The sequence below is a fragment of the Gymnoscopelus braueri genome (assembly GCF_963280865.1).
Source record: "Gymnoscopelus braueri genome assembly, chromosome: 9".
Taxonomy (NCBI): Eukaryota; Metazoa; Chordata; class Actinopteri; order Myctophiformes; family Myctophidae; genus Gymnoscopelus; species Gymnoscopelus braueri.
In genome coordinates this window covers 34,512,640-34,530,708 of record NC_137610.1, presented here as the reverse complement: position 1 = coordinate 34,530,708, position 18,069 = coordinate 34,512,640, and the positions used below count along the sequence as shown (strand labels likewise).

The 18,069-nt window shown below is 43.4% G+C and overlaps 2 protein-coding genes across 4 annotated transcripts in view; one reads left to right on the top strand and one right to left on the bottom strand.

The window, feature by feature from the left end:
• prr5l (proline rich 5 like) overlaps nucleotides 1-5,075 on the top strand; it is a gene marked incomplete at its 3' end in the record, with an annotated part of 27,225 nt that extends 22,150 nt beyond the window's left edge. The window contains exons 6-9 of the mRNA XM_080438146.1: nucleotides 1,773-1,864; nucleotides 2,178-2,315; nucleotides 2,713-2,827; nucleotides 4,702-5,075. Of these exons, the coding sequence (XP_080294272.1) occupies nucleotides 1,773-1,864; nucleotides 2,178-2,315; nucleotides 2,713-2,827; nucleotides 4,702-5,075 (719 nt within the window). The remainder of the gene's footprint in view (nucleotides 1-1,772; nucleotides 1,865-2,177; nucleotides 2,316-2,712; nucleotides 2,828-4,701) is intronic.
• A 7,188-nt stretch (nucleotides 5,076-12,263) lies between these two features.
• LOC308091439 (GRAM domain-containing protein 2A-like) overlaps nucleotides 12,264-18,069 on the bottom strand; it is a 42,363-nt gene continuing 36,557 nt past the window's right edge. For all 3 annotated transcript variants that reach the window (XM_080437058.1, XM_080437057.1, XM_080437059.1), the window contains 2 exons: nucleotides 17,952-18,059; nucleotides 12,264-15,469 (listed from right to left, as the gene is read on the bottom strand). In XM_080437058.1, the coding sequence (XP_080293184.1) occupies nucleotides 15,421-15,469; nucleotides 17,952-18,059 (157 nt within the window). In that variant the 3' untranslated portion in view covers nucleotides 12,264-15,420. The remainder of the gene's footprint in view (nucleotides 15,470-17,951; nucleotides 18,060-18,069) is intronic.

Genomic DNA, 18,069 nt, shown 5'->3' with positions numbered 1-18,069 from the left:
AAAAATAAAATAAAAAGTTCACTAACTTCTATACTAACTACTGTATTATTTCCTTGATTTAACAACATTTTTTTTGACAACAACACATGATAGTGTGATAGTGTGTACACAGGAATTGGGGAGGGAACACGACACGTGACATGCTTACAGATGTGAACACAGCTGTAGTGAATGACGGAGGAGGTCAAACTAAATCTGTCTTCGGCAAAGTTTACAACTATCACAAACCAAACTTGGCGGTATAGTTGCATTTCAATTTAGTCTTCAGCGCTGACACTTAACGATGCAGTTGGTTATGTGAAATGTCCTGATGAGAAATGACAGCAAGAACACTGGGAATTCAGGCTTGCAGCGACATGTGGATAGAGGGTGCAAAGGCAAGATGCAGGCTGCAGTGGCCAGTACCTTGGAGACTACTCTTACTGGCTTCGCTACTAGCTCCTCAAAGAAAAGTACATAGCAGTCCAAAACAAAGATCATTGAGAAATGCATTGCATGCTGTTGTGAAGATGAGATTGTGAGACTGTTTGATTCAGTTGTAGGAGATGAATGAATTTGGACATTCCAAGAAGCCATTGGTTTCCATTCATTTTAGTATGGTACTGTATGCAAATTATATTCAATGGGCTAAACATGCAATAACACCAGCATGGCCTTTGAGCTATCAATTTATGTTGACATGATCTAATATTGTGGTAGTGTTAACAGTAAACATAAATGAAACTTAACTATTGAAGCTGGACTATTACAAATCAAGCTACATGGCATTTTGTTAACAAAGTCATTCAAACTAATCAGAAAAGTGTTGACAACAGCAGTGTTTCCACCAGAAGACACTAAAACAGGTGAGAATATCATGAGATAAATAATCAGACCGCTAGTAACCGAATATGGCCAGACATTAATGTGCTCAATAAAGTGGTATATGGGTGACAGACCAGGGTGCAAACGTAATGGCTGCCCTCAGACCATACAGACTACTTGATTTCCAGGATCATCTGTATAATATTGCGCAGCTCTATGCCCTCAATCGTTCTCAGCCTGGCACAGACAGCCCCTGAAGATATGTTCATTCTGCAAGCTGCCAAATCGTTGATGAAGTATATAAGGAAGTCGGGCTTGGCAGATTTGCTGTCAAGCCCGGTGAAGCAAATGGGGGACATGAGATTTAGTACGGTCTACCACACTTTAAACTCTGTCCAATTGGTGAACCAAGAGCTGTGTGAAAAGATAGAAAGTTGGCGCATCGAGCACTACTGCAGGAGGACAACAGACTCTCCTTACCAGGCAATCATCCGTGAACGTCATCTGGAAAAGTTTAGATAAAGGATCAACACAAAATAGCCACGTTTCTTTGGCCCAAATACAGTCAGCTCAGATTGTTGTCCAGTGCCAAGAGAGACCAGCTACACCAGGAGGTTCAACAGCTGAATGAGCTAACCACACGTTGCACCGTGATGCGTTGTTAGCTTGTAAATCTGTCCTTTTTGTCATGTGACGCCCTCACTTGAGTATGGTAGGGATGTTTACAAGGAGCACAAGCAGCACTTACAAACAATGGAGTCAGACCCCTGCTTAGGCGGAAATGGGTGAGACCATGCCAAAAGGCAAGTTGATATTTTTGGTGCACCAGCATGAAAAACGTTAACGGCCTACATAGACTCATCCTGTTTGAGGTGTAGAGATTAAAGATGACAGGATTAAGTTCTGTAGAAAGATAATTTGACTTGCCTTTCTGTCCTCCGCTCTGTCTGTTGTCTCTGTCTGTCCAGGGGAAAGACAGCTCCTCATCCTGTCTGAGATGTGGATTCGATTCTTCACTGAGACTCTACCTACTCTACAGGCCATCTTCTACCCTGTACAGGTACAAATACACACGCACACGCACACAAACACATGTGTGTGTGTGTGTGTGTGTGTGTGTGTGTGTGTGTGTGTGTGTGTGTGTGTGTGTGTGTGTGTGTGTGTGTGTGTGTGTGTGTGTGTGTGTGTGTGTGTGTGTGTGTGTGTGTGTGTGTGTGTGTATGCGCGCGTGCGTGCATGCGTGCATGCGTAGAATTTGAGAAATAGAAATACATAAATATGGCATTTATTTTTGTGTGTGTGTGTGTGTGTGTGTGTGTGTGTGTGTGTGTGTGTGTGTGTGTGTGTGTGTGTGTGTGTGTATGTGTGTTCAGGGTCAGGAGTTGACAGTCAGACAGATGGTTCTGTTAGCCTTCAGGGACCTGGTCCTATTAAAACTCTCCCTGCAGGACAGCCTGAGTACTTCACCATGCATCCCTCCAGCCATCACACAGATGCTGCTAATACTGCAGGTACACACACACACACACACACACACACACACACACACACACACACACACACACACACACACACACACACACACACACACACACGCACATGCACACACACACACACACACACACACACACACACACACACACACACACACACACACACACACACACACACACACACAAGAGTAGACACCTTTATAAAGTGTGTGTACTCTCTGGGCTCTATACTTGGTTCACTCCTTTTTACACAAAATCTCTTTGTCGAAAATAGACGGTCTTGCGACGTGCAATGCGACACGCTGTGAGCTTGTAGATCAGCTATTTTTGCCGAATGTACACCCCAGAATAGGGCCACATGGGGTTAATTGTCTGTCTAATGATCTGTCTGTCAACTCTGTCTGTCTGTCTGTAGGGTGTTCATGACCCCAGTGGTCCCAATACAGAGTATTACCGGTTGGAGCGGTTGGTGGAGATGATCATCTCTCCATATCTTGGCAAGGTCCTGCATAGCAGTAGCCGGGTGCTAGGTCAGTTATCTTCATGATTATTATTTGAATATGATTATAATAACTATTTAAAAAATCTAATCATTGAAAAACAGGATATAATTTAACAATTACAGTTATATAAGTGAAGTAAGGCATAATCAAAGTGTAGGCTAATTACTTTTAATGTACTTCTTATTATATTATATTGCATTATTTTGATAAGTGCATGGCTCTGAGTTGAGTACTGTTTATTCATATTTGGTGGTATTACACTCTTTGAATAGAAACTTGAATAGAAAGAATGGAACCATCTTCATAAGCGTACCTTATAGTAACGTGGGAGAAGCCATAGTAACGACCTAGAAATTATTGTCAACTGAGTCAGTCACCTGACAATAGTCACATCTTTTACACACGCATATGTTTAATGTTCCCCTAAAAGGTAGAAAATATATTGAAATCCATATCGAATTTAAGGATAGCTTGTAGTAATGAGGCTGCTACGCTAATATTGAATCAGGATATTCTCTGGGGCCATGTATAATAATAAATATCGAAGCAGTGTATACATATACAGTATACGTTTGTAACACATGTGTAGAAAACAAAGTCAGTTCCAGTGGTCCCCCACCCTGCACACGTAGTGCTGATGGTTTTCTATCTATCCTACCAGGACCTCTATTACTGCTGGCTTCCTAACCTACCAAGACCTCTAATACTGCTGGTTTTCTATCCTCCCAGGACCTCTAGTACTACTGGTTCTCTCTCTTACCAGAGCCTCTATACTGCTGGCTTTCCCCTTTACCAGGACCTCTAGTGCTGCTGGTTTTCTATCCTACCATGACCTCTAGAACTGCTGGTTTTCTATCTATCCTACCAGAACCTCTATTACTGCTGGCTTCCTAACCTACCAAGACCTCTAATTAAATACTGTTGGTTTTCTATCCTACCGGGACCTCTAGAGCTGCTGGTTTTCCATGTGTAGGGTAGTAGAGTGCAGGTATGCAGCTGTATGATCCTCTTATGAGGAGAAGGTGAGCAGCTAATCTCTTGTTGTTACAGTCAACTCTGGGAGCAGCTCAGCCTGTTGGGCTGCCAGGGAATTAGTGAGGTCTTTCAGACACGCACGCACGCACGCGCGCACACACACACACACACACACACACACACACACACGCACGCACGCACGCACGCACGCACGCACGCACGCACGCACGCACGCACGCACGCACGCACGCACGCACGCACGCACGCACACACACACACACACACGTTTCGTTTGATGCACTGTACAAACAGAGAAATGGTCAAGCAACTTGTGAGCAAATACTTGACCTCTGGCCCTGCTTTTGTTCTTACAGCAGGGAGCCAAATGTTTTAAGAACAGTTTGTATTCCAAAAGGAGAGTTCACAGCAGAGAAGGAGACCGTGTAAGAAACAGACAGTAGGAAAGCTGAGAGGGAGACAGTGTAGGAGAGACAGACAGTGGAAAAGATGAGAGGGAGACAATGTAGGAGAGACAGACAGTAGGAAAGCTGAGAGGGAGACAGTGTAGGAGTGACAGACAATAGAAAAGCGGAGAGGAAGACAGTGTTCTAGAGGGATTTGATTCTTGACCAGCTGTAGTGGTCTGAAAGTTATGTTCTTAACTGAGGGACTGACTTGGAGAGCAAGTGCTTAAATGAGGGATTTTCCTGTCATCCTGCTGAAGCATTTTATAAACCCTGTACGTCCTGTTCTATTGTACTATCGTAGAATATATTTGTTGTTGTATATCGCATTATGAACCGTGTTCCTGAAAATAAAACACTAATTGCCCATAAGATTCTTAAATTAATTAACTACTTATGTCAATCAAAATCTAAGTTTGATACATTTCACCAAAATACTGACTAGGGCTTCTCTCTGTGCAGAGTCCCACCTCTCGGGGGCATTGCTAAGAGACCGGTCCCGGCCGGAGATTCGTGTGACCCAGCACCACCACTCGTCCTCCTCTGACACCTACTCTCTGGCGCCCCTGGTGGAGCAGGAGGGTGAGGCGTACCTGGAAAAGTCCGGCGGTGTGCGGCGCCACACGGTGGCTAACGCCCACTCTGACATCCAGCTTCTGTCTGCCGCGGGCAGAATGATGCATGCTGGGACAGCCGAAGAGGACAGCGGTGGGGGAGGAGGCGATGAAGGGGGAGGGGGCATGGCTGACCGGCCGTACTACAGCCAACCAGATATCCTGGAGATTCCTAGGGGCGGGGCCATGGGAGGGGCTTGCCAGGCAGCAGAAATGGGCTGACGTGGACTACTGCCGCGAGTCCTAGCTAGCCACCACGAGGTGAGGCAAACAAGATTAAAACAACCATGAAGATGTATGGAGAGGAAGGAGAAGTCTCCAAAGATGGAGTGGAACAGCAGGTGACTGGACAGGATGTGACAGGACAAGAATGAACAACCAATGGACTGTCCTCTGGAAGACACAGAATGGAGGTGTGACGCCTAACGAGGCCTAGGCGATATGACTTAAAGACATCATGAAATGGCTTTTTTTCTACCTTTATTGTGAAAATCCTTGTCAAACAGAGGCTGCTTGTGTCTCAGCCAATCACAGTCTACCGTCCCCTCGGGCTATGGGACATAAAACGACACTGCCTTATGTCGAGGCAGAGAGAGAGAGAGAGAGAGAGTAAAGAGAGAGGCAGTGCGAACTGTTACTGCATTGCCTATTTCTCACCTGAAATGTTTTCAGATCCATATTTTAGTGTACTCTTCAAGTTTAAAACGGGAGCATTTGTAACGTCCAGCTGTCATCTTGAATGAGATTCACAACAGAGTAGCAGCCCAACATTGTCTCCATAATGAGAAACAGTTGTGTGTGTGGAGGAACATGAACTATAGGAATCACACAGGTGAATGAAATCATGTGTTATGTTTATTTATATTGGTTTGCTGATGTAATCATGCATTTCATTTTTGTAAGGAAGGAATTGAATACAAATTTTATTTTTACATCTATTGTTAATAATATCTCCATTCCACAGATATGCTCTAAAAGTATACATATTTTTCATTTCATGACGTTTATGAAGAGTAGTGCTGCTTGTTTTCTATCTATCCTACCAGGACCTCTATTACTGCTGGCTTCCTAACCTACCAAGACCTCTAATACTGCTGGTTTTCTATCCTCCCAGGACCTCCAGGACTGGTTCTCTCTCTTACCAGAGCTGGCTTTCCCCTTTACCAGGACCTTTAGTGCTGCTGGTTTTCTATCCTACCATGACCTCTAGAACTGACTGGGATACCGTTTCCGACGCTCTTTTGTTTGTAAATATGTGTATATAAAACATATATCCCTGTCGAATCTCTCTTAACAACAACATTGTTTATGCGAAGCAGTTTCTATATCTATTTATCGGCTAAAATTAATAGTTTGTGTAGAAACAAGCCCAATCTTCCTTAGTGCCCACTCTTCCTGTTACCGTCCCTCGACCTCCGCGGAAGGCAGTCTTTCGCACCCAGACCGGCCTTGGAGCAACGGAGAGACTTGTTGGATGTGCCTCGCCTGCCGGATCCAACAAGCCGCCCCCCGTCCCAGTACGACCCACCGTTCTGGCGTTATCGCCGTTTTGAGCCGAAAATAGTATATCTACAAGCACCGGCCAGCGAAAGATGCCCGTGTCCCCTCTGAGGAGCGCTGTGGTCGGCTACTGTGGGCAGAATAGCTCGCTTACAGTGTCAGAGATCCAGAGCGTGGAATCTGTGACCGCCCCTCCAGAGCATAGAAAAGCAATAGCGGACGATGGGAAAAGAAGCCTGTCATTGAACCATTTGAACCAATCGACAAAAAGTAACGGGAACGCCCCCCTCTTCATTCAAACCAATTAAAACATCACAGGCACTCCCCTTTTTCCATGTGTGTTTCTAGACCAGCTTGCTGTACAAGCTGGTAAAACATAAAAATATTTAATACAAGGTTTCTGCAAGACAGCAACAATATAGTAATAGCACATTTTGAGTGCCTTTATATTGTCTGTTGAAACTGACATCATATCAGAGATTGAGGTTATGTTGTTTGACTGAGGAAAGCCTGATTTATAATATCATAAAACAGCCTATTTTTACCCCTTTTTTCCTCCCAATTTTAGTTTTGCCAACTTACTCCCCATACATTTCTGTGTTGCCACTGCTGTTGCAGCAACAAAGATCACCCTCCCCGCCCAGCTTCCCTTCCCTGAACTCTGCCATTTGTGTTCATATACAGTAGATGCTCAGCCAAACTGAATGCAACCCCAATGGTGGATTCCAACCCCTTGACTCCGCGGTGGTGGGCAGGCACTTTACCCATGTGCCACCCGAGCTCCCCGACAATGTATAAATGAAGCATAACTGAAGGGGTAGATACTTACAACAGCCAGGTGAAGGACTAAAGCTGCTGCTGTGCGTTCATAGTGTTTCAGAGTCTGGTCTGGATCAGTTGTAACCACCACGTGTATAGAATTGTATAGTATTTTTGTTTTTTATCACCTTCATGAGTTATTAATTACAAACCCTCAGACATGACCATTAAGCCTTTAAAACAAACGGGAAGGAGTTAACTGTTGGAATATCTCTGATGAGCTGAACCAGTCCACACCAGTTCATACTGCTTGGACAGAACCAGAGAACTGCTGGGATGACTGGACTGGACTGGACTGGACTAAACTAAAGATTCTGCTGCTGGAAGAGTCATTGCTAGTGAATTTGTGCTTCATGTTGCCATTCATTAATAAAACATGCTGTAATGAACTGTTAAATCATCAAGCTGTGTGTATTTATTTATTTAGTTTGTTGCTGTGGTAGTTTTATATATAGTCAGACACTGGATAATTGATACATTCAGTGTGTGATCTAAATTAGCAGCAAGAGCAGCAGTTTAAGGAACGGAAAATGGATTTTGTCATAATATAGTTTATTGGCAGAGGCACATGTACAGTATGTATGTATGTATGTATGTATATATGTATATAGACATCTCTATATTCTCTTCATATTCTAGTTGGCTGATAAAAAACAAAGGTTACTCCGTTATGGCAGGAATAATTTCTCCATCATTTACTCCTATTCCTGCTAAGGATGTTTTCACACATGCTGGACAAACACACAACAGATGCTGTTCACAGATTTATGTTTTATATGAAGTATTCTAAGTTGTGTTGATGTCTGAGGTGAGGTGAGGACACACGTTGATTGAGCAGACTAGAGGTTTGGGCCGCTTTGCGGCCCTCACATCTAGATGTTGTCAGTTGTTCCTCTTCTCTCCTCTCCTCTCCTCTCCTCTCCTCTCCTCTCCTCTCCTCTCCTCTCCTCTCCTCTCCTCTATAACACATCTGATGAAGGTAATGTACACATCTATAACACATCTATTATGGCCCGTCAGGGAAGCCTTCTCTGCACACACGTCATGCGAAGTCCGGCATAAACGTCATGCAAAGCCCTGCTAAGTCAAGCTGAGGGTCTGATTGGCCTATCAGGGAATCAGTCAAGCTGAGAGTCTGATCACTGATCAAGGTGGGGAAAGAAGCCTAAGTATTAGCCAGAGCTCTGATCAATCGTCTGTGGCAAGTTTGGAGGCAAGTGGAGTGATCCTGATCCTGTGCTGACCAACCCCGGACGTACTTTGGAGGCCTTGTCAATTATAGTAGTAGGTAGGATCAGCTCAGATTACACAGTCTCAACCTCCTCTGGCTTAACATTAACCTCTGCTTTTTGTTGGGCCAGCAGATGGTCTGGTAGAGGAAAGTAGAGGTCATGTCCTTTGACCTGTGGCTGACTGTATAGTCTGGTCACGCTATGCTCTTTTATCTTGCTCAGACATGCTTTCTCTTTCATGAGGGTACTGCCCCCTGCTGGTTGTGTTTCTGACAAAGTGGGAAGTCTCTGTGCCAGTGTTAGGCAAGTATTACTCAGCAAGAGCAATACGTTATTAGTTACTTATTACTCCTTTACAAAGTAATAATATTACTTTATTTATTACTTAGTATCGAGAATATCTAGTTATGTTACAAGTTATATTACTATATTACTTTTGCACATATAGGTTATATGTCATAATTTTGCAAAAGGGTGCCTTTTTAAAAAGAACAGATCTACATATGGAGTATGTATGTACTATTATGGAGTATAAATTATAGACTGAATAAAGTCTTATCTCGGTCAAAAAACAATCATGTTAATTTTGTGTAACTATTATGTATTTTGGTATGAAAACCAAGTAACCTGTGTCCTGTAACATAATCATACAGTAAGTAGCCTATAGATTCTTCCATCCATCCAGCTATCTCTATCTGTCTGTCCCGCCGTCCGTACAATGACATCACTATTGACGTCATAGATGACATCAGGGTTCTCCATATATGGGGATATATGAATATTTTTGAGAGAACTGCTGATCCAACCGACTTCACATCGGGCACTGCACTCCCTCCGCTCCTACACGCCAAGTTTGAAGTGGACTGGTTGGGACGCCATGTGAAGGACACACACACACACACACACACACACACACACACACACACACACACACACACACACACACACACACACACACACACACACACACACACACACACACACACAGATTTTGTCCATTGATAGAGAGAAGATGATGATAGTAAATGACAATTATTTTTTACACCATGGCTCTGTAGGAGACTAGACCAGTGGTTATCAACCTTTTCTGGATCAGGGCCCACTTGAAAATCTCTAAAGCGTTCATGGCCCACCCATCTGACCAGTGACCACAAATGGCATTAAGTGGGCATGTTTATTTATGATCAATCAATCCATTGTGTTCCGTCTTGGATTAATGGAACCAATGTACTATTTAAATTTCTATTTATTGGTATCACAAAGAAAACGAATGTTTTTCGAGGTTTTAAAGAAAACCATGAAGATGTTTTATTTTTTTACATTAATTGACCCACCATTGGGCCCATCCATAGGTTGACGATCACTGGACTAGACTAGCCCAGGAAGGTCTGACTGTATGTGTGTTTGGGGAAAATCTCCAACACTGCTGGCCCCATCAGGACCAAATTTCGTGTACATGCTGCCAGTAGGCCAAGGCAGTACCTCCTCGCATTTTCACAAATGTTTTTGTGTTGAAATATTTAACTTGATTAATGTTATAATGGATGGAAGTCAATCACAGTCAGATCGTGCTGAAACCTTGCCCAAATATGGAGCCATTATATCACTGGCTCCATATTTGGATACATCATGACTGACATCATAGAGTAGATTCCAGAGGTAAAAGCGTGTGTTGAACTTATATGGTGTTGATGTGTGCAGCTATACATCAATTTGAAATTGTTTTCAGCCCAGAGGTTTGACTATGGAAGACGAATGGGAAGAGCAGGAGCAACTGGTTGTAGTTGAGCTGTCTGGTGTAATGAACAATGATCTGTCCAAGTTACGTGGCACCTGCAAGATACTGGACATCGACAGTGAGCGCCCCATGATGCAACTTGGGCAGTGTGTACTTGTTGGGGAGTATGAAGATGCGGTGGGCACCTGTGTGCTTTTTGAGGAGGGGCCATCAGAGGGGAACAAAAATGGCAGTCCAGAGCTCAAGTACAAGTGTCACACTATGAAGAGACTAGTGATGCAGCGTACTTTCCTCACTGAGAAGGATGGGGAAACCAGCGCAGGAAGTGGTGATGGCACTGAACAGCAAGACGCTACCTTTCACCCAGCAGGACCAGGAGAACACATGTACGAAGGACACAGGGTGGGAAGGTTATAGCAGGGGGTCTTCAACGTCTTTCAGGCCAATGACCCCTTAGCTGAGATAGAGATAAAGAAGGGACCCCCACAGAGTAAAACTTGTCGTGGATCAGTCTAACACATGGTGTTTTACTCTGTTTCCACCTGTCAGAGTAAAACAACAGGAGATAAAACACCAGGTGATAGACAATAACACACCAGACAGTCTGGTGTGTTACTCCGTTTCAAAATGGAGTAACCGGATGTTGAAACATCCAGTGCAACACTTCTACTGGGTTCCCACGGTCATGAAATTCCTGGAAATATTTAGAAGAAAAAAAAAGTTTTCCAGGCCTGTAAAAGGTTTGGAATTAATATTTTTTTTGGGAAAAGGTTTGGATATAATTTACAATTTTTGGGATTACGTGAAATACGTGTGGCCTAATGTAAACAGGACGTCACGTGACAAAAATAATACATCTACAACAGATCTGTTCTGTTTGTCACATGACACCTTTGCTCGAGTCTGTCTTGGTGCATTGATAGAACACTTCTGTATATAGCCTCATTATGGCACCATATGATTGCTATAGGCCTGGAAATGGGGTAAAATACTTTAGAAAGGTTATGGAACAGCTTTGAAAATTAATTGTTAAAAATCCCTGCTTCTAGCATTAATAACACTTTGTTGAAACACAGAGCATGTGGCTCACTGTGTTAAAACATGTCTACATGGTCCAAAGGTCCAGGGTTTAAATCCCACCAAGGATGTCCTACTCTGAACACTTAGTGCACTAAAGAAACCTGTGATGGAACAGCAGGCACAATAATAGCACATCCACCATATATGGATCCTTGACAGAGTAACACACCATAGACGGATCCTAATGAGTTCCCAATACAGCTACGCCAAAACATGGAATGTGTTGTTTAACCTTAATGTGTCATCATAGCATCAGGAGAAAACAAATCACTCAGCTCCATGTATGGGCACAAAAGGGGGGGCATATACTGATGACATCAGGGATTTCTATGCATGGGCCTAAAATGGACAAGGACTGGCCAGATACAGAGATCTCCATATATGGGCATAAAAGGGACAAGGACTGACAGATAGAGAGATCTCCACATATGGGCATATCAGTCGGATCGGCGGTGCCACGTAGGGAGTGAGGGCCACATAGCGGCCCGAACCTCTAGTTATCTTAAAACGCTGTCCCCAATCTATGGGTCTGAATGTTGACTTTGGTCGCAGACCTTTTCTATAGAGCGTCTTTTAATGTGTCTTACCTTTGCCTTTGTTCTAACTTCTTTCCATTCATATAGGCGGCCCCTCCGCAGCCCATATCCACCTATTTAGACTACCAGCACCATCTCATATATTTATGAGAATTCCATAAATTTCCACAAAATTTGTGGAAATGGAATGTCCTTTGCACTCTTGTGTACTTTTCAATTATATTGTTTATATACTGACCAGGATACTGTCATAATTCTGACCAGGATACTGACATGATACTGACCATGATACTGACACGATATTGACCATGATACATCAGTATCATGGTGCACTTGTATGCATGTATTCATGCATAGCGTATGCCCAGCTATTAAATCAATACAACACTGGACATACCAAAACGACATTTTTGCCATATTCCTCCAAATATTCTATCATTATTGAATAAATAATAACCAGAAATCTTAGACTAGGTCATAAAAAAGAATAAAGTATGCAAATAACTTGTATGTTTATGTTTTAATTGTGTCCCTTTTAAATGTAACTAAACCAAATGGAAACAAAAAAGAAATGAGCCTCACGTCACTGACTCACATTCTTTCGACATTGTAGTATGGGTATTTTTCCGATTTTTCCATGACATTATGGTATGCTATGACGTTTTGACAGTGTAATGTAAATATGAACATTTTGTTTCTGTTCCACGACCACGATTTTTCTGACAGCATAATATAGTATTTTAGTGTATCATTTTTGGACACCATACGCTGTTTATTGATGCCAGTTGATCAACATAGTATATTGGTCCTCTTACAGAGCCTGTAGTGGTGAAAAAGTAAAGGAAGCATAAACAATAATTTGTTTATTAGACTCTTGTCTTACAGTCAGCACTATGGCAAGACAATTTCTTATTCCCCCTCCTTTTCACACTCCGTTCTTTATGTCAATCCAAAATTTCACATAAATAAATACATCCAGACTATTAACTGTAGCTCTACTGTACATCTCAGCCACAGTGTGTCATCACATGCCACAGAGGGATGAGAGCAACAACTATTTCCCTGCTTTTGGGTTGCAAGAGTACTAACTGAAAATGTACATAATTTTGTACAAATGTACAAAAAATAATTTCAGGAACATTACATATTGAGGGAGCACAGCAGTACAGCAGTCGACTGTAGCTTCATTCAGAGACATCCATCAACTCTGTTTATGGATGGATGGTTGATGGTTCTGTCCAATGATTCGCGACGAGAAGAATCACTGCGGCCTGAATTACCCCTTCAAGTAAGGATACTCACCAGACAACTAAAACTGGGAAAGTCTTGTCTTGTCCCACCAGAATAATTGTTGGTAGGTCTATAGCAGTAATATTTTTTCTAAATGGAATCTAAACCAGAATAATTGTTGGATACAGCAGTGGATGGTATAGAATTAATATTGTTTCGCAATTAGAATCTTGGAACTTGTGACTTTTAAAAACACTTTAAATAGTTACTGCTTCTCGTCTTTGTGGGGCAGCGTTTTAAACAAATCCTGATGCTGGACTGTATAATCATTACTGTGCTGGTACAGTACAGTATTAGTACCAGAGACCTTTGCCCAGTACTAACACCAAGAGCGCAAGATCTGTTTAAAAGAGCATAGATCTGTTTACATTCCCATCATGTGTCTTGTAATGCCTGTACAGTTTGCATTAACGTGTGTTTTCCCCTCCTCCGGATAACATTTAAGCCAGACACAGATCACGTTAAAGGCTCTGAACACTCACACAGGTGTTTTCCGTTAGGGCTGTGTGGGCGTGCACACACTGGGTTTGATTGACAGCTCCCTCACAATCCTGTTCGTTTCGTTGCACCTCTAAGGGCAGGACAATTGACCTCATCATTCCCAGAGGCTAGGCCATAGGTTTTTGTGACGTCATAAAATTGTCAGCGAATAGGTCCACCCAGGTTTAACCTGACTAAACTCAAAAGGTTTGCGTCCCATTCACTTCCATTCTATGCGAGCGAAGGGGTCGTGTTTTTAAGGGCGCGTTGGCACATCACGTGCCCTCACTCCACATGACGACATGGCGGTTTGACGCCTTGGCATGCGTTGGCTACTCCCCTTCAGTCGTGCATGTGACTGTACCCTAAGAGTTTATGAAAACACCTGTGTCATTGATCAGAGCCTTTAAATGCACTGCTCTGTTAAAGTGACAGCTTGGATCAGTCATCAGTATACAGTAGACACCAGAAGAGGTATCACTGGGTAAGGGTCAGTTCACTTCAAGTTCAAATCAAACAGGCTAGAGTCACAGTCTCATAACAGGAATGCAGGTTGGAGTCCAGCATGTGTCCTTGGCCAAGACATGAAACCAGCTCAGCTAAATCAATATAGTGTCTTTTTTTATTGTCTTATTATTATTTAAAAACAAACACCCACTTCTTTACACCTGTAAACCTGTGATGTGACAATAAAGCTGATTCTGATTCAGAATCATCAATAACTTGGCAATGAGCTGCAGTGGGACAAACCGAACACAGCAGAATGTGGGTTTAAAGGGCTTTGAGGTTTGATTGAATTTGAAGTGAACTGCCCCTGAGCAACCAGTATTTTCTCCCGTTAAAACAATAAAACATTTACAGTAGATGACATTCACATCTAACCTGCTGCTGCTAATTTCTCTCCTGTCTTCTCGTTCTCCCCTCTATTGATTCTCCTTCTCTCCTGTCTTCTCGTTCTCTTCTCTATAGATTCTCCTTCTCTCCTGTCTTCTCGTTCTCATCTCTATAGAGTCTCCTTCTCTCCTGTTCTTTCTTCAGCAGTTTACAGTTCATTATGTTTTGGAACTAAAGGTAATCTTTAGGATGATACAATGGCATTCTCCCATTAACTTCCATCTTAAATCCATGATTTTACACAAGCTAACATCATGTGTAATATTTGCTGGGGCAACACACATGCATGCACGCATACACACACACGCGCACACACACACACACACACACACACACACACACACACACACACACACACACACACACGCACACGCACACGCACACACGCACACACACGCACACACACACGCACGCATGCACACACATCTCCCCATCACTTAACACTCAGTACCATTATGATATACATAATTTTTTACAGCTAGATTTTCTTACCTACAACTCTATCTACACACCTGGAGCACTACTGACCACACAAATGTCTAGCATGCTTTACTTTTGGCCTCTGGAGGGCGACATGTGTCCACAGACTGGTCTGTAACAGGTGCCTCCCACAGGCCAGCACACTGTTCCATGGTGCTCCGTTGGAGACCCAAACACCTCCTTGGCTGTGGTTGTCTCTTCTGTTCATCTACAACCTCTACTGTGAGCCAATAACAACTCAGCTCCAGGTAAAGTGCATTCTACAGTGTGACTGGGATGTCTCTATAAACCAGGGTTTGTGTGTTTGTGTGTGTGTTTGTGGGGGGGGGGGTCTATTGAGATCAATCCCATTGATTTCAGCGGGTGATAGAGATTGGCATGGCCCCTCAGTCCAGGGGTGTCGTCCTCTCTCCTCTTGGGAGGAGCCAGGTTTAAAGATGGAGAGAGGACGGCTCACTGCTGCCCTCTATAGGGCAGTCTCTGTAAGTGCAGTTTTCCTCTCTCCGATGTGCCGACTTTCAGGTGCCTGTCTTCTCATTGGCCAGCCAGCAGGGTACCTCCCCACACCTGTAGGATCAATTTCCATTTCAGTCAATAAATCACTCTTTATAGACCCCTTATCAACGATTGCAGAATTTAACTGACTTTAACTGAACAGGTGGACAACGACATAGCCTACTGTAAATCTTAACTGGGTTACACCTTCTGATAGTTCTACTTGAATGCTGTCAGGCATGAAATAAATACTAGTTCACGTGACCTTTTGTTAGCGTGCTCTTGAGAATTGACAAACCTCTCACGGTTCTGACTTTACATGCATGCATTAATATATGCATAATAATCAAATATAATTGAAAGTCTGCCAAAATCCAAATATAATTTCTGCACTCAGTTGACAGTCATTCCCTTGGAAAAAAGGTTTGACATGATAAATCATATTCATTTCATTGTCTATGATGTGATTCTATAAAAAAAGATATATATGTCACAGGGTGAATGGAGAACCAGGGTGATTGAAGACGGGGGCGAGGCGGGGCTTTTCGAGACAGGGTTTATTAGCGAGGCTCGCGAGGAGGAGGAGGAGAAGGAGGACGCGGCGCTGCGAGGCGGGGGTTTATTACGCGAGGCTCGCGAGGAGGAGGAGGAGGAGGAGGAGCCTCCTCCTGCTCCTCCTCACGAGCCTCACGTAATAAACCGTCCTCCTTCTTCTCCTCCGAGGAGGAGAAGGAGAACGCAGCGCCACGAGGCGGGGCTTTGATGCGACGCCGACGCGGACCTGTCTTTTGTTGTTCCCCCCCACATAGCAACCAGGAAGCTACGCTAGGGGAACGCTGAACACGCGTTCACACGCACACGCTTGTCCATGACGGAGGCGCGCCGACTCAGCAGAGCTTGAGGCCGAGGAGGCGCGCCCTCGCGCCTCCAGGCGCGAGTGCCCGCGCTGACCGGCCGATGCTCTGTTAGTCGACACAGCGCCGTTCGAGTTGTAAACCGATAGGGACAGAATAGTTCTTTTCATGGATCACTGTGTGTGTGTGTGTGTGTGTGTGTGTGTGTGTGTGTGTGTGTGTGTGTGTCAGGGAGAAACTAAAACAAAAGCCAGAACACAATAAAAGTATCTTAACAGTCCTGCTTTCAATAAACCAAATTGAAAGCATGAGCGTGTGTGTGTGCGCGTGTGTGTGTGTGTGTGGTCGCGGCCATATGTTTGTGCACTTTCCCTCTAGTGTTGTTTCTAAATTGAAAGCATGAGCGCGTGCGTGTGTGCGTGCGCGCGGGTAGTGTGTGTGTGTTTGTGACTGTGTGGTCGCGGCCATATATGCTTGTGCACAAGCCTGGCTTGTGGCTCCCTCTAGTGTTGCTTCTACAGAATTGCTGGGTGGGTGGTAAAAACGAGCACGCCTTCTTCAATCACCCTGGTTCTCCAATCACCCTGTAACATATATATATATTCTTGCAGACGTAACCAAAGATGCATAACGTTGTCTAACCAAGGTTTCACCCTGTATTCTTGTGGTTTGGATTTCGATGAAAGTTGTTGTTGTGCGCCTTAAACAGAAGCGTGCGCTTGAAACCACATGGAGGTAAAGTGAGGGTTGAAACATGCCACCCGTGTCTTCATTTCCTTAGAGAGTTTATCTTCTGCACGTTTGCCTTGTCTCTGTACTTCCCCGTTACCCTCTCTCTGACTAGCCTGGCATGGCCAGACTAACATCACTGCGTAGATATTAGTGCATTTCCAAAGGCCGGATTTTAAAAAATGCCTCTGGCGATAAACCAGCCCCATATTTGCACACTGGTTCCTGATTGGTGCCCCACAACTTCGGGGGCAAAGAAATCCAATCACAACCGAGCGGGGCCAGACTAATCTGCCGAGGGCTATTTTATTTAATACCTGTCTTTCAATAAACTAGAACCATCTAACTGACTGTTGTGCCATGCATCACTTTGTTTTCTGGCACGCCATCTGTTTCTTTCTGCTTGGACAATCAACAGACGTATTCATTTGACTCACGCAACACCAGCGGAGGAAGAAGTACTCACATTTAGTAATTAAGTAAAAGTACCAATACCACAATGTAGAAATACTGTTACAAGTAAAAGTCCGGTATTCACAATATACCTGAGTAAAAGTACAAAAGTATTCACATTAAAATATACTTAAGTACTGAAAGTAAAAGTAATCATTGTGCAGAATGTCCCATTTCACAAGTTTCCACTTTCCAGATGCATAAAAAATGCTTTGAAAAGATCTACAAGATCACAAAGCGTCGCTTTGCAACATGTTTTGTCATAATAATTCAAATCTACAAAGTAACTAGTAAATAATTGTAGTGGATAAAAAGTACAACATATTTGCCTCTGAGATGTAGTGGAGTGGAAGTACTTTAGTACAGTACTTGAGTGAATGTACTTAGTTACTTTCCACCACTGTGCAACACCATTGACCACTGTTGATCATCATTAATAGAAATACTCTCATAATACACGCACAGTCTCATGTTTTTCTTACAAATAATTGGTGAGTCATTCATCTCAGACTGCATACCTGTCTCTTAGTGGTATTGTAGGCTGTGTGTTGAGGAAGGACAGTTGTTGTTCAAGGCTGCACACTCTGAAGGCCAGGTAACAGGAGGACAGGATCAACAGGATGATCCTAAAAGACA